Here is a 27,054-nt window from a genome sequence, read left to right as displayed (position 1 = left end):
TTTAAACAAAAAACAATAAATCTATAGCAAACAGAGACTAAGTTAAGTTCATTTGAAGTGTATTTGAATTAAAATCACAGTTTCAATTAAGGTGAGGCCTTGAGAATGGTTGTAGGGTGCAGTGTTAAAAGTGTATTTGAGTAGAAGTTGCAGTAATGCGATATAGAATTGAATGATGTCAAATCTAACTGCTCTACTACTTGAGTAAATTAAGATATTGTAACTTAAATACCAAAAAAAAAAAACAATTTAATCTTTATTAATCTGATAAAACCTGATCAAATTAACTCTAAAATAATTATTTGAGATTCACACTCAGATCATTTGTATCAGATCAACTTTTGGATATAGTTTGAGTTAAGGTGGACTGATTAAGTTGAGTTAAGCTGACAGCAGTGATTCAGTTCAGTTAAATATGGTAACCTTTAGGGTGTGTCTTATGGTTGTGTAGGGGCAGCATTAAAGAGTAAAACACCTTTCCAATTGGCTCCTGCGTCCATTTATTTGCATACTGGGTGTCACGCCCACCTTTAATCACCATCCATGAGCAGCTATTCCCCCCAGACTACCTTCCCTTATGAGTGCTTGTAGTATATTCTTTTTTCTTTCTTTCTTTCTATGGCACAGACTCTAGTTTGTAGTAAAACAGCTCAATATTACCTTGTTCTCATACAAAGTCGTATATTTCAATTGCTACACAAATATGCTTTTTACAGTGTATTTTGATATACCTTGGTTTCTTCCAGGGTATACCTCATAATGAAACCATAAATTCATTTTTTTTTCTTTATTTTAAAATATTCTGCACAGTCTTTACATTCTGTCGGAATTTCATGATGAATGGACCAATAGAAATGCTTCTTTTGTAGATACATTTATTTTTTTAGTTTTTTTTGCTTTAAAGCAAATGTCAGACATTATGAGATGGCCATGCACTTTGACCCTTGCAATTCTTACAGTTTTCCAACAAATCCAAACCTTCGACTGTGGTACTCCCACACTTTTGTGGTGTGAAAGGCTTGTAAGAAAAGAGGTGGCAAGCTTTGTGTGATGTCAAATACAGGGTCATCGTTCGTGTCGTTCCTGTCGTTCATGTCGTTCATGTCGTTCATGTCATTCATGTCATCACCCTTGTCTTGTTAGCACGTCTTGGAGGAAAGCATTCCTCCGAGAAACTTCGGTTGAACTTTTGTGGTGTTTTACTTATTTATTCAACTTATATCTGTCCTTCTCTCTTTCTCTTCATTTTTCCCTTTCTCTCTGTGTCACCGAGACCGCGGGAGTCCCAATGACGAGGAGTCTGGCGGCCCAATAAGGGCATTAAGCTTCCGATGAGAACGTGTGTAGTGGCTAATAAGACAGCCTTCATCCTAAAATGTCAGATGAGATTGTAAGCCTCCCCCAGAGGGCTGAACTAGTCTCGGCTCTCTTGGACGCCCATTAAAACGGGAAAAGACTAACAAGACTGTTCGCGAAAACCCATTTGATTTTAGTACTTCATTGTAGACTTTGGGGTTAGAGGAAGGTGGAGTGAGCGCGGAGGACATATCGTCACGGACATCGATCAAATCATGGAAAAGTTCTCCAGAAGCCCTGAGTTAAGTCTCTTGCCCGAGAACACTCTCAGCAGAATAACAAGATAGCCGCCGGCTACAGCTCAGACTCTTTCCTCTAGGAGAAAGACATCTTCTAATCTTCACGTTTCCTCTGCATGAACCGTCTCGGATTATATCCGAAAGTCGCGCAAGCTTCGCTAACCTTTGGCCTTGTTTCTGCACAGTCTGTTGCTAGTTTGAGTCGCTTGCTGAGTGAGCTGATTGGTTGCTTCAATCTTTTCTGCTGCCTGAAACCTGTAAAACTGTATGTAGATACATATACAGCTCTGGAAAAAAAGAAATTAAAAGATCAATTCAGTTTCTGAATCAGTTTCTATGATTTTGCTATTTATAGGTATATGTTTCAGTTAAATGAACATTGTTGTTTTTTATTATATATCTTGTTTCTTTTTGAGGATTATTTGGAAGTCCTTAAATTTAAAAAAACTTCCCATTTTCTTAAATCTTTACAACCTTTCAAATCCTCCGGCATGTGAAGTTTATACTTTATTTAGAAATAAAGACTGAAATTAAAAACCAGCCTAATTTTAGCTGTTTTAAGCATGTTAGCATACAATGTTCCCTTGAAAGAGCAAATTTCACACAAACACTGGCTGTGTAACAATACATTTCTCAAGATTTACTCTGAATGAACACGTTATTACAAATACTTTGTGTACAGTATCAGTCAAAGCTTTGAACACACCATAAATTCAGGAGAAACTACTGACAACATTTCTCCCAAATTTCCAATAAATATGGTCATTTAGAGCATTTATTTGCAGAAAATAAGAAATGGCAGAAATAATTTAAAAAAAGATGCGAGCTATTAGACCTCAGATAATGCAAAGAAAAAAAAAAACAAATTCATATTCATAAAGATTTAAGAGTTCAGAAATCAATATTTGGTGGAATAACCCTGGTTTTTAATCAGTTTTAAACATGTTCTCCTCCACCAGTCTTACACACACTGCTTTTGGATAACTTTTTCCCACTCCTGGTGCAGAAAAACAAAAAAAGCACTTTTAATGACTTGTGAACACACTTTAACACATATTTACATTCTTATTTTGGATTCATCAAAGTAGCAAGTTTAGATGACAGATTTTTGTTATTTCAGCCATTTCTCATTTTCTGCAAATAAATGCTCTAAATGACAATATTTTAAGATGTAAAATCAGCTGTGTGATTTTATTTATATGGAATCAATAACAAAAGAGACTAAACTTTCCAAGTTTCATAAATATGCTGCAGATGTTTGGAATGCAGGTTACTATAGATTCTTCCGTGCAAATCAGATTTACTGTTTATTACCACTTCTGCGAGTCTCGGCCGCTCGTTTAGTTATATGGATTGGCTGAAGGACTGCAGGAAGTTTTATTAAGGTGGCAAATTGACAGCAATGAGTTTGGGCAGAGCGTAGTGTTTGTGTGGCACATGGGGGCTGGAGTTTTAGTGCCTGTGTTGATGTGCAAAATGATATTTTTTGTACAGAAAACACTACTGTTTCCATCTGAGCTCACTCTCCTCCACTGACAACACTGCAATACTCACATGAACACAAGGGCGTATCACAGTTTCTCGGAAGTGATGGGTTTGTTGCATGAATGAATAGCATGACACATAAATAATGGAGTTTTCTCACAATGCTGTTGTCTATTTTTTTAAGTTTTGACAGATGCATTGTGCTTAATACAAACTGTAATGATGTTTTAGGACCTGCAGATTTGGGTTGGCAGGCAGTGTTCTCGGTTACACATGGTTGTTTTTGTGTGGTATTTATTTGTGAAAGTATGCATTTATTAGCCAAACGTAGCTTAATCTCTTCTTGACTTTGTTTTTCTTCAATTCTAAACGTTTATATCCCAGAAAATTCTGGATAATTTTGTGGTCTAATTTTTAAAAATTCAACAGAATGTGCTTCAATCTGGGGTTCGTTTCCCAAAATTTTCGTAAGTCTAAAAACTCTTCAACTTTAAAATTACGATCGTTTCCTAAAAAAACTTTTGTGAGTCACGTAGTTCTTAAGCTTAGTTTAAAAAAAAACAATAATTCTGATCCACTCATAATGGCCTCTGAACGTCAAACTACTGTTCACCTCAAAAACAGCTCAAAATCACATGTTTAATTTACCAAATCCAGCATAGAATTAAAGCGTCAACCAAATAAAACAGTAACAACAACAGCATGAACAGGAACCAACGGAATAGAAGAGAAGTAAGAGATAAAACATGTATTTTTCAACAAAGATGTCAACTAAGACGGATTTAACACTGGTTTGTAACTTTGAAGACTAATAAGGCTTTGGGAAACAGGCGTAAAATTCACGTTCTTAAAGTTAAAGACATTTATAAATTGCTGCGATCATTCATTATCAGGAAACGCACCCCAGATCTCAGTTTGGATGCTTTGGCTGCTTAAATTGTTTGAATTGTTAAGTGTCTTTTGATTTTTTTTTTATTTAAGCAAATTGAAAACCTCTGGTATATAATCAAGAGGAAGATGGATGATCACAAGCCATTAAACCAAGCTGAACTGCTTGAATTTGTGCACCAGGAGTGAGTAGAATAAAGTTATCCAAAAGCAGTGTGTAAGACTGGTGGAGGAGAACATGCCAAGATGCATGAAAACTGTGATAAAAAAAAACAGGGATATTTCATCAAATATTGATTTCTGAACTCTTAATTCTACAAATAAATGCTCTGAATGACAATATATTTATGTGGAATTTGGGAGGAATGTTGTCCGTAGTTTATAGAACAAATTAATTAAATTAATTTTATTCAAACATATACCTATAAATAGCAAAATCTGAAAGAAACTGATTCAGAAACTGAAGTAGTCTCTTCATTTCCTCCAGAGCTCTGGACTTTTTATATAGTTTACATATTCCTAGACTGGATACATATCAGTATGCATTTTTGGGCATTTCTCATAGGTTGGTTGCATTTACAATGCAGTAACATGTGACTCAAATGTGTCTTAGACCGTCTCCTGAAGTGGTTTAAATTAAAATTCAAATTGTATCTGTTGTAAACTGCATCTTGGGTCCGTTAACATTTTTATTTGGTTTGGTCTTATTCATATACTGTATAATCCTGATACCCAATATACTATTCGAAGTAAATAGCTGTGTTAATTCTGTTCCAAATGCTCACATTTGCTATAAAACCATGCATAGTGATTCCATGGCTCTGAGGGGGTCAGCTATAATGGGTTATGTCATAGTAATAGAGTCACTAGGTCCGTTTTGCTATGCCCCCTAATCTCAACCCCGTTCCTTGTTTAATTCCCCTACGCCTCCCAGTGATAACACCTCCCAACCCAAGCCAAGAGTGCAGCAAGATCTGACAAGAGATACGTGGTCATTTTTTTCAGCTGAAGTTTAGGCCTAACCTTTGGGCAGAGCACTCTCCTTTTGAAAGATGGGCTTGACATTTCGCCGATTCACTCAGAGCACTTAAACAGGGAGGCTCAGCCAAGAATCTCAAGTGGTTTTTACCTCGAATTCTGGCCCTTTTTATTGCAGCCAATGAGCGTGAGAATCCATGTTAACCCTTGGGGGAGACCATAAATTTTACTGGGGTTAACAGCAACAAAGCAGCAAAGCCTGACTGATCAAGGGGTGCAAGGGATGCGATTGTTGGTCTTACACATAATTGTGATAATACTAAATAAAATCTTACCTTAAGTTCTTTAAATTAGGGTGAAAAAGTGTGCCAAATTGGAGACAAGTTGGAAATTATTGTTGACTTAGGCTTATTTGGATGACATACTCATTTTATCACCTTTAGGGCACTATCTTAAGCCCTATCTGAATAGGTTTAGTTTCTCAGGGGGTCCTGGGGTAATTTTCTCTTTTATGGGGGGTCTTCTGTGAGTTTGGAAATGGAGGAGCTACTGAACATGATGAAGCAACAGCGAAAGCCAAAAACTCACTGGTCCTCTTGTTTTTTCAATTGCAGTCTGAATGCAATGAGTTTTATCACTTAGTACAAGTTTTAAATATTTTTCACAGACGTCCCATGAGAAAGCCCCTCAGGCTGTCCAGATAGGGCTTTAGACCCTCTGCAAGGCATGTTGCAATGTTCATTGCTATCTTACAGCCTATTTTCATGCATTGTGCCTATATCTATGCTGATGGGTGTGGTGGTCTCTAAATAAAGTGTGTTCAGGTACATTTTTGGCATATTGCTATCTTGGCAATTAAAACAACACGTGCACCACTGACTGAAATGAACCATTGCTATCTTGGCAGTGAAATGTCGACAGCCACGCCTACTTGTTATACACACATTGACAAGCAGCAGTGCACAAACCCATAGAGCGTGCCTGTTGGCATCTATGCAAACTGTTCAGTCAGCAATAAACCGAAAGAACGAACGTGACCAAGCAGGTCAGTTTCATCTCCAGAACTATCACCTCCTGATTGAAAATGTGTTTCCCAGCACTCCTGGATTCACTTGCATTGCTCATTTATTAAATACTGTTTTTATTTTTTTTTTATACTTTTAGGTGCTCAATAAATATGACCAAGAGTTCAACTAAAGACAACTTTAGTAGAGTTCGTAGAGTTTCATAGAGTTCATTGTTCCTGGGAACTGTCTGGAAAATGTCTTTCCAAAAAGTATTTGACTTGAAATTCGACACTTTATTCTGGGTGTAACTACCCTTTGATGATGAGAGTACATTACTGAATTTGTTGTTTGTAAAACACTCAAACATGTAACTTTAGTTTCGAAAGTTACAGTGTTAAAACAGGCTTTTCCGATGAGTCCGTCTGTGTTTTCCTTCCGAGCAGACGTCCTCTCCAGGCAAAAGCAATTAATCAGTTCTGACGTGATTAATTCTAGCCTAGCCATGCTTTCCCTTTTTGTTTACTCCGGGCAGGTAGGACTGGTGTTTGCCATTCTGCTCCTTAGATCAGTATGGAGAGCGTATGGATTAAGTTGTTGCGGCCCAGTGCTGGGAGCCTGAGCTGATAACATCCAATGCTTATCCCTCAAACCCTCGATCGATCCTGCTTTGTTGCTGTTATTCCTTTTGCTCCTGGGAAGGCATATTTGTTCATGACTGTCTTGTGTATGTGGTTTGAAAACGCAATTATCCATCCGGATAGCCTCTCTTCCTTTTTTTTTTGCCGGACATTCTGATTGGTGCTTTTAGTACACACCCTTTACTGTGACCCTTCAGTTCCCTGATCAAATCTTTTAGTTTTTTTTACCCCCAAGATCAGTCTTAAGCTTTCTGTCCACTTGATGTGATTAAAAGCGCTAAACAAAGACAGTGCAGTTACAGTTTTAGCCTTTTTCTGGCTCAATATCCACCTTAAAGACAAGATTTGTGGACAGCAGAACTTATTATTGTCCTATGGATTTCTACAGCTCCTCCAGAGTGACCATGGGCATCTTGGCTGCTTCTCTGGCCAGGTGTGCAGGTGGTGCAATGCTAAATGAGCTATTAGTTAGCTTCCATTACCTGTTAGCTTACATGACTTAATGCATGAACTCTATCTGGGTTAGGTTGCCAGTTTACAATGTACAGTTTATTATAAATTCAGATTTTTTCATTGAATGTCAGCACTTAATACAAATAACACTAGAGGTTTGCAACAGCTTGTGTAGTATATACAGATCATGTAGTAAATTTAAAAGTGTTAAACACACCAAAACCTTGGCTCTTATTTGAGGTGCTATTAACTTACGGTTTCTAAAGCTGGTAATTCTAATGAATCCTGTGCAACAGAGGTAACTCTTGGTCTTCCTTTCCTGAGGCGGTCCTGATGAGAGCCAGTTTCCTCATTACGTATTTGATGGTCTTTGCTACTGCACTGGATTAGACCATTAGTCCAAAAGAGCTATTCACTGTATTCACCAACTCTACCTCTTCACAACTTAACAACTGATGCTCTCTTACACATTACGAGACAAGAAATTCAAGTAATTAATTAACCCTTGACAAGTTCAGCACAGCTGTTAACTGAAAGCTAAACATTCCAGGTGATTCTACCTATTTCTATCTAAAATATAAAGCATTTTCTATACTGTTCACTACCTTTTTTGGTTTACTAAATAATTCCATAGGTTTTCATAGGTTAATCTACAAGGTAGAAATATGTACGGATTGCACCTCATCCATTGTTTTTCCGCACAGGCTTTGTGCCTCCAATAGACCTCCCTGCCACAGGGACAGAGTATGTTTTCCACACAGAATCCAATGGGAAGAGACATCAAATTTGTTCTCCAAGCCTACAAGCCTCAGGTCAAGCGGTGAGACCCCCGGTATATGTTAGTGAGGGAGGGGAGGGGAGGGGCTGTTATCTACTCGAAGACATGCTCGCTCTCCTGAAGGACTTCCCGCCGTCCCCGGATCATTTAAGTGAAACTTGGACGGGGCTCTCGAGAACGCAAGGTGAAAAGTAATTTCCCTTTCATAATAAACGCTGTCGCTGAATACAATGTTATGGAAAATGATTAGGGCTTAAAAACTGCAAATTGCATCTGACAAGCCTCGAAGACAGTCGAAACCAGGGGGGCCCCGTGCCATCTTCTTGGGACCGTAATGAATGGGGGAAATTGGAAGGCCCCCAGCCTGCGCAAATCCTGGCCCGCGATTCGGCTGCCTGTTTATTGGCACTTAATGAAAAACAATTTATCTAAATCACTGCCTGGGGGGATTCGTAGTTAAAGCTCGGGGAGAGAGGGGTGGGATGTTTGTCAGTGACAAATGTGGCGCTGTTTTTTCCAATTCAAATCCTGTTGAGGGAGGAAGAAAAGCGTGAGAGGAGTGCTGGGGCGAGAGAGAGCGAGCGAGCAAGTGAGAGAGAGAGAGAAAGAGCAAGAGCAAGAGCGAGAGAGCAAAAAGAGAGGAAAAAAGATTCTAAGAGAGGTAGAATCCAGAGACTAGTTTATGAACGTTAATTATTATTAACATGACTAACTAGTTGTCAACTTGCACATTTATGTCCATTGGGTAGATGGGGTAATGTGGTAGGGTTAGTGTATTTGTATCATTTGCTAACTGAATTAGTTCCGTCCTCATTAGCCTGAGATACGTTAATTAATCTGGTTAGAAAGGTCCTAATGATACATCGGCTACATAGGCTATATCTGAAAACCCAATGACAAGCTACTCTGTTTTATAAGTATAAGTAACGATCCATAATAGGACCCCTGATTGACCTCTTTGGTTAGACTTTTTTGGTTGATGTCTTCTCTGTAGTTAGCCGAATCACTTAAAACACTTGCTATCAATTTATAATCTCTTTCTTTTTCTGTTCCTGTTATTGGTCAAAAAGTTAGTTGAACCGTCTAAAAAGGAGTTTTCACACCAGGATCGCCTCTTTTGGTCAAACCAAATGTTGGGTCTGTAGTCCAGACCATGATAGTTTCACACTTGCTATTCAGGTTCAGACCAAAATGAAAAGTCCAAAAGTCTTGCAAAGTCCTTTTCTGCAGAGTCAATCACTTCAGACCTGCAGACTTCATGTGGCTTTCAGATTAGCTCAAGAACAGTAGAGCATAAATAGCTTTATTGAATGGGTTTTTTTCATTCCATAAACAAATACAAATACAGCATTTCCCATTATATTTCTCATTGGTCAACTCTCAAGTCTTTGTGGGGTGAGACCTGGTCAAATCTCAAGTATTTGGTCTCGAGTCCAAGTCAATCTCAAGTCTTTGTGGGGTGAGGCTTGGTCAAGTCTCAAGTCTTTGTGAGGTGAGACCTGGCCAAGTCTCAAGTCTTTGGTCACAAGTCCAAGTCAAGTCTCATGTCTTTGTGGGTTGAAACTTGGACAAGTCTCAAGTCTTTGGTCACAAGTCCAAGTTTATTTCAAGTGTTTGTGTGGTAAGACTTGGTCAAGTCTTTGGGTTTCCATGTACGAGCAACTCCATCCAAGCCTCACATCACCAAACTCAATGCAGGCAAACGGATACTTTTGGCAATTTCGCTTATTTAGGTTGAGGTCCAACACGATAAGTCAAAAAGTCCTGACCAACAATGGCATTTGTAAACACATCCTAAATCAGTGGTCCCTCCAGCTGGACTAAACACTAAACTGGATTTGTTCTCTGTCAGCCATGCTCATTAGACTTGATTCCACATGAAACTATCTTTTCTACAGTACACACTAAGAAAAGTAAGTACAGATTTGTACTTAAAAGAGTACAAAGCTTGTCGCTGGGGCTGTACCTTATATTGAGGTACAAAAAAGTACCTTTCAGTGAAAGTCCTTTTTTGTACCCATGGTTTTTGTGCCAGTAAAGATTATAAAGATTATAAACATTATCATCAACTAAATTTGGCTCAAAAACTTGATGATCCAAAATTGTCTGGCTTTCAAATAAAAAAATGTGCAATTTAAATATATATTGTTTATTAGTGCAGTGATGCAGAATACTGAATGTACCCTTTGGCTGGTTAAATGGTACAAATTTGTACTTATTGCTGTTAGAAATTACTTTGTACTTCAGAGGGAACAAATCTGACCCTGTAAAGACCAGTATTGTACCTTTGAAGGTACAATTATAAAGAGTGTACCTTTAAGTACAAAAAAGTACTCATATCGTACCTCTATTTTTTAGAGTGTAGCTGTCATGGCAGCAGCCCCTGTAACAAGCAAGCAGACATACTTAACCTTTAAATATCGCTGTCAAACAAGTGTGTCCCACAGAGCCACCATAACAACTTCTTCTGATCTAGAGTCGGGCATACTGCTAAACATATCTCAGCAAAGTGATAAACAAATACAAATACAGCATTTCCCATTATATTTTTCATGATTTTCCACAGAATGGGAAATCTCAGCCCCACATGGCTGCCAAGACCATTAGAAACTGGATGAGTCACTGTTCTACTGTGCAGTGTTGTTTGTACTCACATAGTCTTCTTGAAGAGAGTCAATATGAAGACAACCTGAATATTTATTTTAAATCATGCTATACAACCTCTATACACTGTATACACCTGGTCACATCATGTGCCTAGGACTGAATCTGGATTGTTTTCTGATGTATGAGTTCACACTGCTATAACATGAGGCTTAAATGCGTCTCAGACCAGAAATGTTCTCAAGTCTTTGTGGTGCAAGACTTGGTCAAGTCTCAAGTCTTTGGTCATGAGTCCAAGTCAAGTCTCAAGTTTTTGTGGGGTGAGATTTGATCAAGTCTCTTGTATTTGTGGAGTGAAACTAAGTTAAGTCTCAAGTCTTTGTGGTGTGAGCCTTAGTCAAATTTCAAGTATTTGGTCTCGTGGTCAAGTCAAGTCTCAAGTTTTTTTGGGTTAGATCTGGTCAAGTCTGTAGTCTTTGGTCACAAGTCCAAGTCAAGTCTCAAGTCTTTGTGGGTTGAGATTTAGTCAAGCTTCTAGTCTTTGGTCTTGAGTCCAAGTCAAGTATCAAGTTTTTGTGTGGTGAAATAGGATCAGGTCTTAAGTTTTTGTGGTGTGAGACTTAGTCAATTCTCAAGTCTTTGGTCTCAAGTCCAAGTCAAGTCTCAAGTCTTTGTGGGGCGAGTCTAGGTCAAGTCTCAAGTCTTTTTGTGGGGTGAGACTTGGTAAAGTCTCAAGTCTTTGGTCACAAGTCCAAGTCAAGTTTCAAGTCTTTTTGTGGGGTGAGACTTGGTTAAGTCTCTAGTCTTTGCGGAGTGGGATTTAAGACACAAGCCTTTGGTCAAAAGTCCAAGTCAATTCTAAAGTCTTTGTGGGGTGAAACTTGGTCAAGTCTCAAGTCTTTGTGGGGTGAGATTTGGTCACATCTCTAGTCTTTGGTCTTGAGTCCAAGTCTTTGGTCTCAAGTCCAAGTCACGTAACAAGTCTTTGTGAGGTGAGACTAGGTCAGGTCTCAAGTCTTTGTGGGGTGAGACCTGGTCAAGTCTCAAGTCTTTAGTCACAAGTCCAAGTCAAGTCTCTAGTCTTTGTGTTCAGTCAAAACTCGAGTCCCAATCTCTGTCCCAGACCTGGGTTGAGTGACGTGGTTTTTATCTGTTTTACATGCATCTGGAATGTGTTTAAAGACATTAATAAAACATATATATGAAAATGATTGACATGGAAATGTGATACATAGATGCCATGAATATGCATTAAGCACTGTATACACAGTTTTTTTTTTTCAGGTGTCTCTCAACCTCTCTTTTTGGTGTGGTTTCAAATAGACTTTTGGTCGGCCTTGAACTCAACACAGCATAGTTCTTGTTAAGAGTGTTTTTTGGGGGGGAGAAAAAATACATTAAAACTACAACCATGGAAACTAGAAGGACTGAGTATTTATATTTATTTATAGAGAAATCATAGCTACCGACAAGGTTTACATGCCAAATGTATAGAGACTTCTCCTAAGGTGGCTTTTAGGTAGTAATTTTTGCTAAACATTAACATTCACCCCCTATGTAAAGCTGGTACTTCTTCCTTTAGCTTTATTATATTTTATCCGTTCGAAGACAAGCTAGATGGAGCTTATGAAAGGAAAAGACTGAAGTATACAGACTTGGTGGCTGAGGTAAGAGAGCGTGGGTGGCAAGCGTATATTAGACCGGTGGAGGTAGGTACTAGAGGCTTTGTTGCGAAGTCTGCCACAAGACTGCTGTCTGAATTCGGAATTAGAGGTTGTGTGCTGAGGACAGTAGTGAAGGAGTTGTCAGATGTAGCTGAAAGATCTAGTCAGTGGTTGTGGTTCAGAAGGGCTGAGGCGACGTGGGGAAGGGAATGAGTTTGTGCTTCAACAGCCAAGTACTCAGACGTCTGCCAAAACTCATGAGACAAATTACTACAAGAACAGCAGGACCACACCAATCCCCTTCATCCAAACTCTAACACAAACTTCAGTGCAAGCTCTTCTGAGTCTGGGACGCCAGACTTCACTGTTGAGCCTTCTGGAGGTGTCGTGGGCCTAATTCAGCGAAACACTGACGAAGGAAGGTGCCTGCTTGATGACCCCTGAGAAGAGCTTGCACTGAAATTTGAGTTAGAGTTTGGATGAAGGGGATTGGTGTGGTCCTGCTGTTCTTGTATTAATTTGTCTCATGAGTTTTTGCAGACGTCTGAGTACTTGGCTGTTGAGGCAATGGACCATGAACATAGTGTTAGGATGTGCTTCTGGATCCTTGTCGAGCCAGTACCAGATTGTGGTGGTTTTGGCTATTGTTGTTAGTTAAGTGAGTAGTAGATCCTGGCTGAGCCCTATGCATAACCCCAGCTGTTAGGTGCAGGATTTGTCAATTTCCTGTATTATATTACTATATTTTTCTTTCCATCCCTGCTAAGAAAAAATCAACATGGTCAGCTCAAAAGAACTGGATGACTGACCAGCTCAAATTTTGACCACCATAAACCACCATGTTTTTTTTGTTTGAGTTTGATGGTTTAGCTGGTCTACAAGCATGATCAATCTGACCTGGAAAATATTGTGCAATTTGTTGTTTGGTGAAATTTTTGGTTTAAACGTCATGGATATACAGTAATTCAATGCATTTCAATGTAAGTGATTTGGCCACATTAATACACATTCAGATTGTTAGATACTGTTCCATGTATCCAAAATCTGTATACAAGCAAGAAAATAATTCCTAATCAAGACAAACAGGTCAGAGTTGCAATGGAGTTTATATTTCGATAAGCTGGTTGACCAGTTTGATGGTTTAGCTGGTCCACAAACATGACCAACCTAAGAAAGCTGCACCAGCAGTATGACCAAACTTGACCAAGCATATCAATCATCACCAATTTGAAAGACCAAGACCAAGTTTATCAACCAGAAAACCAAGGTGGTCAACCCATGAAGTCCAAGTCAAGTCTCAAGTCTTTGTGGGTTGACACTTGGTCAAGTTTAATTTATTTGTGGATTGAAACTTGCTCAGGTCACAAGTCTTTGTGGGGTAAAACTTGGTCAGGTCTCAAGGTTTGTGGGTTGAAACTTGGTCAGGTCTCAAGTCTTTGTGGGGTGAGACTTGGTCAAGTCTCATGTCTTTGGTCTCGAATCCAAGTCAAGTCTTAAGTCTTAAGACCTGGTCAGGTCTTAAGTCTTTGGTCTTAAGTCCAAGTCAAGTCTCAAATTTTTATGAGGTGAAACTTGGCCAAGTCTTAAGCTAATCAACTAACATCACCATGATCAGCATGACCACCAGTTTGTCCTTGGTTATTGGGGCAATTTGCTGTTTTTTATTTCTGTTGAGCATGATTATTTAGTTTAGTTGTGGTGGATCCACTGTGCAGTTAACATTGTTCACCTTCTTGGTGTTGAGTTGTCAGATGAAAAAGGTACTCCACCAGTGGGCCACCATTTTAAGAGACAACCACTGTTAGGTGGGGTTATTCCTGTCTCTCTACTTGTTGCCTAACCTTCTTACTCCACCACCAGTGATGCTACAATACACTATGTTGGTCAATAACTGGTTACCCCACTAGCCTATCAGTAAAGGGTATTTGCTAACGCTTGTTGTAGATGTTATTGTAGATGATTGACATACTGGGATGATGTCTTCACATGCCTTTCATGTTATTAAACTATTCTTGCCTTGTTTTCTAACCATGCCCCTTCTTTTTTTCTGTGTTAGATAATGGTGTTGACCGACCCAGAGTTTGAGAGCAGCCTACTCATCAGCTCGGACGAAGGAGCCAGCTATCAGAAATATCGCCTCAACTTCTACGTCCTGAGCCTCCTCTTTCACCCTTCCCAGGAGGACTGGGCTCTGGCCTACAGTCACGACCAGAAGGTGAGTCCATTTGGTGATGAAATATTCTGCCTGTGGTGTAGATTAAAGCTTGGGTTTGAGGAAATACTCCACTTGCAACATGGGAATGTTGCTAACAATGATTGAGGCTAATAGGGACCAGTCAGAAATATGCTAATGCTATCATGCTAATTGGTTCCCATTAACTTTAATTCCTCGCTAACCACAGACTAATTGGTTCCCAGTAGCTTTCGTTTCGCGCTAGTCACATCCTACAGGATGTGGTTCACATTGGTTTTCGTTTAGTGCTAGCCACATGATAACTGCTTTGTATGAGATTCTTTTTCCGCTTGCATTTTTTTTTATATATGAATGAATTGTTTGGTGACTTAGTGTTGTTTAGAGTGGACTTGTTGATTGGGGATGTTTGTTAATTAAAGCTGTGTGCACAAACTGCAAAACTGACTAGTAATACAGTACATATACAATAACAGTTAAGAGTTAACTGTTTATTAGGTAAGCCTTTTAACTTGGGCTCAAAAGGAATTTATCTATATGGGACTAAAAGTCTATTTTAGGATTTGTAGAAAGTTCGTACAAGAAGACTATGAATTTTTAGCATAATTTTATGTCCATTAATTCATTGTTATGTCCATTAATTCGAAGCTCTATAACAGAAAAAAGCAGCACTGTCTTCTCAATTCTTCTTGGCAGATGGCAAGCACATGGCAGAACTGATTGTGTGTATTTGGCAAGGCAGCACCTTGTTTGTATATTCACATGGACAGTTTGAACCAGACACTGCCAGTCACAATCATTACCACCCACTACACTGTCCACTGTGGGTGGTGGCAAAGCCCTCTATGACTTATAAGAAATTAAATGTTCTATTATTCTGTCGCTCAAACTTGCAGGAAATGAACATTCTGGTCAGTGTTCGCAAGATAACACCTCACAACTTATACAGTTGTGGGTGTTTCCAAGCCTTTTCCTGAGGTAAAACTTCTTAATTAATGTACATATTGATGTCCTATAACTTTTAGCATGTCATTGTCCACGTTTAGAGCTAGTATAGCTGTACATTTCCGTTTTGAAGTCAAAACCCAATGAAAATTTCCATTGGTTCCAACTGTTCATTCAGTTGGTTTTAGTGTTTTAAACAGTTGAACAGATGCAATGATTTCTTTTGGGAGGAAAACCTACAGCTCCCCCAACAAGCTTACCAAACAGGTACAGTACCAGTCAAAAGTTTGGACACACCTTTTTTAGAGTTTAAAAGTTTTCTGCTTTGTAGATTAATATTTAAGTCATTATGAAGAAAAACATCATTTATTTTAGATTCTTTAGAGTAGGAAACCTCTTGCTTACATAACAGTTTTGCGCATTCAAGAACTTTGAGAATATCCTGAACTGCAGTTTGCAAAAAACATCAAAAATGTTATGATGAAACTGGCACTCATCAGGACTACCCCAGGAGTAAAAAGATCAAGAGTTACCTCTTACCTCTTGTTGCAGGGGATACATTTTTACAGAGCTACCAGTCTCAGAAACAGCAAATTAACAGCACCCTAGATAAGTCACCTAAATGCTAATATACATAGCAAATATTGCTGACTGTAAACAATGCTATCAATTTCCGATTGTAAATAAGCAAATCAGATTAAGTTAATTGCTTTCCAGTAAATTTCATTCACACTCCACTCTGACCACAAGCTAATTGATTTCCTCTAACATTCATTTCTCACTTCCCACTAGCTAATTTATCTGTGGTAGCCACATGCTAATTGATTCCTCCTAGCTTTCATTCCTCACTAGCCACATGCTAATTGGTTTCGCATTAGTTTTCTTTCGTTCCTAGCCACGTGCTAAAAAAAACAAAACAAGAAAAAATCTCCCAGGTTTCATTCCTCACTAGCCACATGCTAATGGGCTCCGAATTAGCTTGACGGTTGCTAGCCACATGTTAAAAGACTTCTCTAAGCTTTCATTCCTGCCATGTGCTAATTGGTTCCCATTAGCTTTGGGTCCTCGCTAGCATTCCTTTATCTCAGAGCTCTTTAGGCTTGTCATTGACCAGGTTTGCAGTGAGAGACTGAGGGATGTTGAGGCTTTTCAGACTCTCTCAGCCGCGATCCTTCTCATTGTTGTCTGTGGAGAAAAGTGCAGACAGCATCTGAAAAGCTCTCCACTCGCCACTCAATCTGCTTTACATATTTACAGCTCCTGAGCTTTTAGGAAAGAAGGATACATCACTGTTCCAGTCAAAACTCAGCCTTATCACTGTCTCTAGTCACTTATCCAACTTGGAGGAAAAACACTTCAGTTTCTGAATCAGTTTCTCTGATTTTGCTATTTATAGGTTTATGTTTGAGTAAAATGAACATTGTTGTTTTATTCTATAAACTACAGACAACATTTCTCCCAAATTCCAAATAAAAATATTGTAATTTAGAGAATTTATTTGCAGAAAATGAGAAATCTCTGAAACAACAAAAAGAGATGCAGAGCTTTCAGACCTCAAATAATGCAAAGAAAACAAGTTCATATTCATAAAGTTTTAAGAGTTCAGAAATCAATATTTGGTGGAATAACCCTGGCATGTTCTCCTCCACCAGTCTTACACACTACTTTTGGATAACTTTATGCCATTCCTTGTGCACAAATTCAAGCAGTTCCACTTGGTTTGATGGCTTGTGCTTATCTATCTTCTTGATTATATTCCAGACGTTTTCAACTTTGGTAAAATCAAAGAAACCCATCGTTTTTAAGTGGTCTGTAAAACTGTTTGAGTGGAAACACTGCTTATAAATAAGTTTATAAACATGAAAACCGAAACCAACCAAACTTGACCGCAAAGTTAATCAGGTAAAAGACTCAACCACGAAAAATGACATTTACTGGCCTGATTGTGGCGCAACAGCAAAGCATTAAACAGTTTGAGACGTAACTTATGAACCGTAAGGCCCATTCTCAGAATTTAGTCTTATTCCTTGGGTCAAGAAAAACAGTCTTGAGTCTTGACCCTATAGGTAAATAATTATGCAAAAAAGTTTTCATTTTTTAACTATTGGTGGCCCCAAAACCTTAATAAAACAGGTACGCATATGCCTTTTTTTAGAGTTATATAGTGAAAAATCAAGGTTTGTGCCATTGGGCTCGCTAAAAGCAATGCCGCCATTCTTGGACCTTAAATTGCTGTTTATGGCTATATTTGGCTGTTGTTATTACAACAGTTGATGATGTTCAGATAATTGTATACATTTTACAACGTTTTACATTTTAAAACATTAGATAAAACTAAATTTTGGATAAAAACAAATCCCAACTGGTCTGACAATCATTTACGAGAGATTTAGGGCACATTTAACCAGTATTTTGCGTATCTAAACCCCATGTAAACATGTCCAACAATACAAGTTAAAGAGTACTTGGTATACGACTGATTAAATGAGACACAAATGAATAGAAGTGGTAATAAACTGTGTAATAACTGTGTTATAAAAACTATGCAATCTAGGATTCTGAACTCTGAAGGGTTGGTGAAGCTCTCCAGACTTTTCCTGTGGGTTCAATTTCAGTTCAAATGTCCTACTTGGAACTCATTGCGATATGCCAGTTTGAATGTATGCAACAACAGAGGACTGAGTTCTGCATTGCAGTTCCACCAAAGGCTGGTCTATATTTTATGTCTTTTTCTCTTCGCAGAGTTCATGAACCTTTTACTGTTAGCAGGCTGAAGAGACTGTAACCTGCTAGCTTTTAGCCTGCCTTAACTAGCTTTCCCTATGTAATAAAGTAAATAAGTCATACATCTGCTGTATCTACACAAACATAGCACTAGATTATAGATTTCAGATGTCCTATAGCAAATACAGTACCAGTCAAATATGTGTTTTTTATATATATTTGATTTTCTATATTGTAAATTAATAAATGAATACTAAAGTCATCCAGGCTATAAAGGAACACATAAGGAACCGTGTAGTAAAACTAAAAGTGTTAAACAAACCAAAATACTCTGTGAATTTAGCATTTAGGTGGGCTCTTATAAGGTGGGTTTCTGAGGCTAGTTACTCTTGCTCTTCCTTTCCTTGGGTGGCCCTGATAAGTGCCAGTTTCATCATAAATATTTGATGTTTTTTTTTGTGTCTGCATTTGAGGATACGTCTTTGATAAGTTCTTGAAATTTTCGAGATTGACTGACCTTAAGTATTTTTTTTCCTTTACTTAGTTGAGTAGTTCTTTTCATAATATGGATTAGATTAGAAATAATTACAAATAATCAACTTGTAATTACCAGACTATAAGGCGCACTATCAATGAACATCTATTTTCTGGTCTATATTCATACATAGAGTGCATTATAATGAATTATAAGGAGCATTATGCGACGTTAGTAAGGAACAGGGGTAAATTAAGGTCACTAAATTAAGTAAAGCTAAGTTAAACTGTAATTCCTAAAAAAACATGTTAGTCTACACAGATTTCTCTCCTGAGAACTGTTTATTTGGGTGAGAAAAGCACTTCTGTTTATTTACAGTATGCTTAGATTTCCAGATTTCCACTAAGGCAGGATGCAGCAGCATTAGCTTTAACAGCTAACTGCTAAATGCCACTCGACAGCTTCCCATGTAGCTTGTTTTAACATGGTACATGCGCAGACTACAGGCCGATAATACTTGCCTCTGAACGACGAAAAGGCTAGCACTTAGCGTGCTTAGCGGCTAATGCTAATGCTGCTCCAGCAGTGAAAGCAGAGGTAAGCAGCAGGTTAAGCAACAGGCCAACAATACTCACCTCGAAACATGGCTTTACCTCTCCTAACAAATTCGAATGCTGGTAAAATGAATACATAAGGCGCACTGGATTATAAGGCGCACTGACGATTTTTGGGAAAATTACCATGTAGAAAAAAGATAACTAATGAAGAACCACTGAATTTAAGGTGTATACTAACTTTAGACTGATATTCTATTTAACTTTTAACTTAAAATTTGTAATTTTATGACTTGCACAGTGCACTACTTTGGGAGGATAGTGTAATTTTGGGATCAAATCTCTTTGTTTTCTTCTTTATTCATGGTGTACTTCATGGTTTCAGGTACTGTACTCTGTACTGTATCTCCCTACACATGGCTGGATGCTTTTGAAAGCCTTTTTTTTATCTCTGTGTGCATGGAAATACTGTATTTCTTTTTAAAAAGAGGGAATCTAGTCAGTTATCTTTCACAGGGTATGACTTTCTTAAGCCGTACTGATAAAAAAAAAAATAAAAAATCACACCACTTTCCCCCTCTAATGTATATATTTTCACTCCAGTTTGCTGTTATATACCAGGAATTGCTGTCAGGAAGTTGAATACTGTATGTATTTATGTATTTTCTTCATGCATTCGTAGCAAACTCTGAACACATCCTGTTCAATAGCATGCCTGTAACCCCTATACTTATAAACCGAGTCAACCCAAATCTGTATCAATATTTCAACTCTCTTCTGACCGACCCTGCAGGGATGGCACCTTACCAAAGGCTGGTGCGCGAGTGTGTGTGTGTGTGCGTTTACGTGTGAGATATATAAAGCGAGATGGCACTGTAGGATCTGTGCAGGATGAAAGATAAAAAAGATAAAAGCTAGTGAAAGAGGAAAGAGTGTGTGGGTGCAGGTGTGGAATCTTGCATCTGCAGCAATGAAAGTGTGTAGCTGTACTCCCGCTGTTTTCAGACACTTGTGTGTGTGTGTGTGTTTGTGTGTGAATTTGCGTTTGTGTGTGTGTGTGTGACCTTTTCCACCATATACAAAGGAAATGTGGGTTTAATTTAGCGTGCTGTTAAACTTAATGCGTTAATAATGTGTTTTCTAAAACAGCGTTAGCATATATTTTCCCAGTTTTACTTTTTTTAAACCGTCTTTAGCACAGGCTGAACTCCAGTAGCTTCAGTGCTTAGTGTGGTTAAGATACAATCCATGATCGTTGCTCGTTTGGTTGAATATTGCTTGGGAAGTGATATCACAGGTATCTTCAGAAGACATATCCAGACCTTAAACTGGGGAAAGATAAAGAGATTTATATGAATTAGTATGATTTATTGAATATGAAGGTCTGACTATAATAGTCTAATGTAAGAAAGAGAGCCAGAAGGTAACATAGACACTAGAGTACCCTGAAAAACTGACATCTATCCATCCATCCATCCATCCATCCATCCAGCCATCCATCCATTTATCCATTCCACAATCCACAAACCCAAGTAATCACATGCAAGCAATGGGGTGACACCATAATCTTAGTTTACAAAAAAAAAAAAAAAATATATATATATATATATATATATATATATATAAAGTACCAGCAATGAAGACTTGCAGAAATCTGGTGTCAGGACAACAACGCGCAAAATATAGCATAACATACAGGTGCGCATTTCAGTAATTCGGTTCAAAATGTGAAACTCATATATTATACAGATGTATTACACACAGAGTGATCTATTTTAAATGTTAATTAAGTTTACTTAACTTTTTTAAGGGAGCCGGTTTGCTCAATTTTTTGTAAGTAATAGGGAAGGAAAACTTGAGTTAGCATGAATTAAAACATACATTTTTTACAACTAAAAGAGAATTAGATTTATTTGTAAGGTAGCCCAGGGGGGAATCACTACACTCTGATGGTGAGTGTCTGTCAGAAACTGTTGGACACACCCAGTATGCAGATAGATTGTGACAGACGCCAATGGAAAAGAAGCTGCCAATGGCAACAGACTAAACTCAGTTATTATAAGTTGGTTCAACTCAAAGATCTCAGTTTGAATGTATAATATGTGCCCACAAATGTTCAACTAACTCAAAATAGATTGTTTAGAAATATCCAATTTTAGGTAAAACAGACTTAAATCATTTGAGTTCAAACTACGTATGGGTTTACAGTGTGATCTGCTTGTTCCTCTCATACGGTGTATCTTCTGGTTTACTAGTTCTCATTGCCCTGTTATTTGAATTAGTAGTTTTTGATGCTAGCTAGTGTCTATTGGTTACTGCTTTAGTACAGCCCATGTTTGCTTTGTTTGTTACTCAACCATTAAAACTCACAAATGTCCTTTCTGCTAGATCTGACACTACTGCATGGTTTGCCATGCTTGTATTGTGCATGATGTTAAGGTATGGTAAGGTCACAAGGATACGTTACACATACAGCTCTGAAAAAAATAAGAGAGCACTTAAAAATTATGAGTTTCTTTGATTTCACCAAATTGAAAACCTCTGGAATATAATAATCAAGAGGAAGATCGATGATTACGAACCATCAAACCAAACTGAACTGCTTGAATTGTTGCACCAGGAGTAAAGGCATAAAGTTATCACACAAAAGCAGTGTGTAAGACTGGTGGAGGAGAACATGCGAAGATAGATGAAAATTGTGATTAAAAACCAGGGTTATTCCACCAAATATTGATTTCTGAACTCTTAAAACTTAAAAGTCTAAAAGTATGATTATTATAAAACGGGAACCAATGACTAAATAGAAAATAAAACGAGATAAACAAAACGTACAAACAATGAATACACAATGACTAGGAACTAAGGAAAACCATCAACCAAACAGACATAAAGATGTACAACACCGGACGAGGAAGACAGGAACAGGAGGACTATTTAAACACACAGACTAACAGGAAACAGGAATCGCCTTTGGCCAGGTAACGAGGGGGCGGAGCTACAAATGAACACAGATAGGGGAGGTAAACTGGGGCGGAGACACAGAGGTAAGCAAACACAGAGAGCACATGAGACACAGAGACAGACAGGGAACAGGGCAAGGACATGACAGCCATTTCTCATTTTCTGCACATAAATGCTCTAAGTGACAATATTTTATTTGGAATTTGGGAGAAATGTTGCCTGTAGTTTATAGAATAAAACAAAAATGTTTATTTTACTCAAACATAAACCTATAAATAACAAAATCAGATAAACTGATCCAGAAACTGAAGTGGTCTCTTCATTATTTCCAGAGCTGTATTTTGGATTTGAGTAAATATATCTTTTTAAATAAATCTTTTTGATGTCTAGCAGGTTGCATACTTCTACCACATTTACATGCCAGTCACACCTCCAGCGTCTACCGGCTATCCCCTTTCCCCCTGCTGTTTTTCAAACCCAGCGGTCTGACCTCTCTTCTGGGGTGACTGCTTTTCTGCCGCGGCTTGTAAAAGACAGCGAATAAAATCCGCTCAGGTGCCGCCCGACCCTGCCATTTTTACTAATGCTGGAAATTCATCCCTGGAGAGAGCGAACGAGAGGGAAAGAAAGAGAGAGTGCAAGAGAGAGAGAGAGAGAGAGAGAGCGAGAGAGAGAGATGTCTTTGTGTTTGGCTGGTACTTGCACTAATTGCTAGTGTTGGCACATTCCCGCATCTCCAAGTCGGTGTTGACATTTTGGCGCCATGCTAGCTGCCAGCGCTGTTGTAAAAGGGCTCGGGTCAACAGGGCCTAATATGTCATGAGCTGCTTTAGGCAAATATTCTTTTACCCATTTATCTGAACCTGAATCGAAACCAGCTTAGTCTTTTTCAACTGTGTGAGAAAAACTGACCAATATTAAAGTCTTATATGTTCTATATCCATCGAAACCTAAAGGTGTTAGCCAGGACTAGTCTGGATCACTTTACCTACCTCAAATTCTCACTGCTTTGATGTCCCAGCTGCATGCAGACCAATGCTAATGCTTAACATGTTTCCAAGGTATTAATATTTCATGACACATTCTGGCCTTTTTATGTGTTGTAACGGGAAATATAAAACATATTGACCCTTTAAAGTCTGCTATAGCTTTTTCTTACACTAATAAACAAAGCCTTTGATTAGCACGCCCATTTTTCTTGTATTTATGTAAAACTAAACTTTTATAAGCGTCATAGTAAAATACTGAAATACTGAAATACCCGTTTTGCTATTGTCAGCTATTTTTACCCAATTAGTTTAGAGAATCAAGTGAAGGATGGTATCTGCTCTCTGTAACTATGATATATTTTAAAATATAAAAAAAAAAAAATTGCTCAGACAGCCCAGAGATTGCGTCGCTCCAACCAACATCCAAGTGTTTCTTCAAACCAGAAACTACATTACGTTCCTCTTCTTAAAGAATGATTTGTAATGATCTGATTGTTTGAGATATGTAGTCCTGTTTTAAAAACACTTACAATAACAATTACAAATGCAACTGATAGAGATATCCCTACCATATAGGTTTAATTTTAAAGAACACTAAGAAATGGTTACAGTGGATTGATGAGTCATAGATAAATAATAGATTTAGATATTTAAGATTTATTGTGTCCATAGCTCTCAAGTGGTTGTGCCAAGTGGTGCTTTGGTGTTACATAAACATTTGGTATATTGCTAGTTGGTATTCCTATGGTTCTTATGGTATCCTAGGTGGTTTCCAGGGCAGCTGCATCTGATAGTGAAAACAACTGTACTAGTGCATCTCCAAAGATTATAATATCATTAAAAAGTATCTTTATTTCAGTATTTAAGTTTAAAATGTGAAACTCATATATTATATACAAGTATTACACACAGAATTATCTATTTTAAGCATTTATTTATTTTTTGTTGATGATTATGGCTTACAGATAAAAAGAAAAAACGGAAATTATGGTCTCAGTAAATTAGAATATTATATAAGACCAACTGGTAGTTTTGGCAGTGTGGGCAGTGTGCCAAGTCCTGCTGGAAAATGAAATCCGCGTCCGCAGGATTTTCCTGGAAAACACTTGACTGACTTCAGACTTGATATAACACAGTGGATCAACCCCAGCAGATGACATGTCTCTCCAAAAAATCTTACAGCACTTCATGCTTCCCTCTGCTGACAACTTTTATGAAGATGCGGATTTCATTTTCCAGCAGGACTTGGCACACACGTGGTACACAAAGTATCTTTTGGTCTTATATAATATTCAAATTTTCTGAGACATTCTTTTTTGGGGGTTTTATTGGCTGTAAGACATAATCATCATTAACAATATAAGAAATAAATGCTTGTACTGACTAGATTCATATCTACATCCTGCCCTACCCCACTGCAGTGACCATTCCATAGTACCCCTCTCATTTTTGAGCATTTTTCATAGTCAAAATAGAGGTGGAGTAGGGGTTTAGATGCCCTTTAAGAGTGTAGTGGTAGATGGCAGAGGTCTCCAAAGACTACTGAGCAGCAAACCTGCCGTATTTCATTGATACAACAGTAGATTAGCTACTAAATCATGCTCATCAATGTGGATGAGGTGTCGGATCCGATCTGGGAAGTGTCAGATCCAGCTTCTTCCGACACAGATTTAGCCACTTCTTAGACTCTTTGCAGCCTTAATTATATGAACATGCAATGAAAAGTCATCAAATTGGCTTTAGAACAGTGTGCGGTAGAAATCAATGCAAACTCTTATTAAATATTGATATAACAACATCAGCAGCTCTATGGAGGTTACAGCGATTACTCGCTGGTGTGGAGCAGAAGGAGGCTATTAAATAAGCCAGTCCAGAATGCTTTCTCCTCATCAGATACAGCCGATTTGGCAGACTATTGAGGCAAATATGAAAAGGTGATATTTGAGTGGAACTCGGGCTTTCAAATGGAAGATTCCATAGATTTCTTAGCTGGTTTTGAGAAGAAAGCAGACTGCAGCCGGAATCTGATAAAGGATTCTATTGAATGCCGTTTCAAAGAAGGAATGCTAGCAAGTCCAGAATGCTTTCTGGATACTGTACTGTATATTCTGTAAACTGGCAGTCGAAGAGAATTTCCAAAATGCTTGTTTTATGTAATGATCACTGATACACAGCGAAGAATAATTTTCATAATATGATCTAAATGAACTGCTTCCCACATGTTCTTTACTGCTGTCCTCACACCTCCACACATTACCCAAAACAGTCCCACATATTCCCAATGCTGTTATTTAAACAGCATCTCGAAAGTTCAGCTCGAAATAAAGAACACAAGATGCGTAAAGAGGTCTCAAATCATGCTTAAATGTCATGTTTGAACAAGGAAACTCTTGTTCATTTTTGTTTATCATTTGTGTTTGATTTTCGTGTGGTTTAAGATTGAGGTAAAGTGTTAATAGCACATCCAATAGCATCTAACACATTTCCAATTGGCGACAGGTCAATTAAATCTGCCAATGCTTCTGGCCATGGCCAACTGTTGGAATAACACATTGCAGTGTGTGTTTAAAAATCGCTAGGGTCATGGGTTGCCTTGATAATGTTGTAAATTTGTCTCTATAATGAAGATTAATGGTGATTCGGCACACCATGACTTCTGTACACGTGTTCCCATACAACAAGCCTTTCTACATGGCACTGTCCACAGATTTCTCCACCAAGTTGTCTCCACCTTTTGTCTCCACCAAGACAAAAGTGGGGCTCATCAATTAAGATGACCCTTTGCCATTCTGAGTCTCTCCTTAGCAGTTTTGCCATGGCACCATGGTGTAATGAAGACCATAGGTGTTCATAGGTGTCCAAACTGTTCATCATGTCACTGACCACAGTGCCTCCACACACAGATTTGTTGGTTTTCCTCACCAAGACAAAAGTGTGACCCCATTCTGAGTCACTTTATGACAATCTGACAAGACACTATTGCAGTCTTCAGTGATGCGATGATGTCATATTTTGTGCATCCGTCTGCCAGTGGTGTTGGCACAAACAGGATGACTCTATCTGTCGATTTGCCCTCTCCATGGTTCACGTAGGTGTCACAGATCTCAGATTTTATATTGCTGGTGCATGCCTTCTACTATCCCTTACTGCCAGTGTTGCTTTTTGACTCTTTACACCAAACAAAAGCACCAAACAACCTACCAAACAATAGCACAGAATAGAAGTCAAAATGGAAAGCAAACTCAACTGGATGACCTTATATAGTCAGTCATCAATAATGCTTCAATCTTTGCTTACGAAACTTGAATCACATTGTCAATCACACCCACCAGGATTCTTGCAATCAGTTGTTTCCTTCCAGGTGCAAGTATTATTTGTTTTTGATCTCCTTCTGGTTTCAGTGTATTTGTTAATACCTCCATAACAACCCTTCCTCACAAAGAGCTTATCCACTTGCTGTAGAGCTGAATCGGGAACTGGAATAAAAAAGACTGCACTGAATGTTGCAGTGCGCCTCCAGAGTGGGCTGGGGTTGGAACTTGGAAAGAAAAAAAAGATGGTCATAGCCCAGCAGAAAAGGTCAGGGAAGATTCGGTGTATTATTCATACCGCTTCATAAGTGTTAACCTGACCGTGCAAATGAAAGGCAGTTCAGTGATTGCTTGAAGTAATAGCTTTGGCAGCTCCTTACAAGACCTACAAGTGTTGGATAATGGTGGAAAATTATTTAAAAAAAGGGAAAGAAATGAACAGAAAACAGAAAAACCCCGCCTCCGGTAACTCTGGCTGGTTTCTTCCGGTTCCTCAGGGGATTTTCCTGCCTTCTAATTGCCTGGCCAATGCCGAGACACGTCAAACTCTCGGGCAGCCTCTGACAAAAGCTTGACAACATCAGCCCCGGCCTCCATTATGTGAAAGGCTATCTCAGTTATTCATGAAACAATAAGGCTAAGAGAGCCCTTTCGCACTACACAAGCTTGCGAGAGCACAGCCCGCCTTGAGTTGGTGTGAAGTACATGGCAGCAGAGTGCAAAAAGAGAGGCAACCCAGAACTTTGGCAAAAAGCCCTTCACTGGAGCGCTCCTGAGTGGCGCTTGCATATTTAACTGAGAGTTCTCCATTGAG

General features: G+C 38.5%; 1 protein-coding gene across 1 annotated transcript in view; it reads left to right on the top strand.

Annotated features, from left to right (window-relative positions):
- The window catches only part of sorcs3 (sortilin related VPS10 domain containing receptor 3), a 469,314-nt gene that overhangs the window by 270,818 nt on the left and 171,442 nt on the right, over positions 1-27,054 (top strand). Inside the window, exon 4 of the mRNA XM_049469785.1 lies at positions 14,147-14,305. Coding sequence (XP_049325742.1) covers positions 14,147-14,305 — 159 coding nt within the window. The remainder of the gene's footprint in view (positions 1-14,146; positions 14,306-27,054) is intronic.

The sequence above is a fragment of the Astyanax mexicanus genome, chromosome 21, assembly GCF_023375975.1.
Source record: "Astyanax mexicanus isolate ESR-SI-001 chromosome 21, AstMex3_surface, whole genome shotgun sequence".
In the NCBI taxonomy this organism is placed as follows: Eukaryota; Metazoa; Chordata; class Actinopteri; order Characiformes; family Acestrorhamphidae; genus Astyanax; species Astyanax mexicanus.
This window is presented reverse-complemented; position numbering and strand designations above follow the sequence as displayed.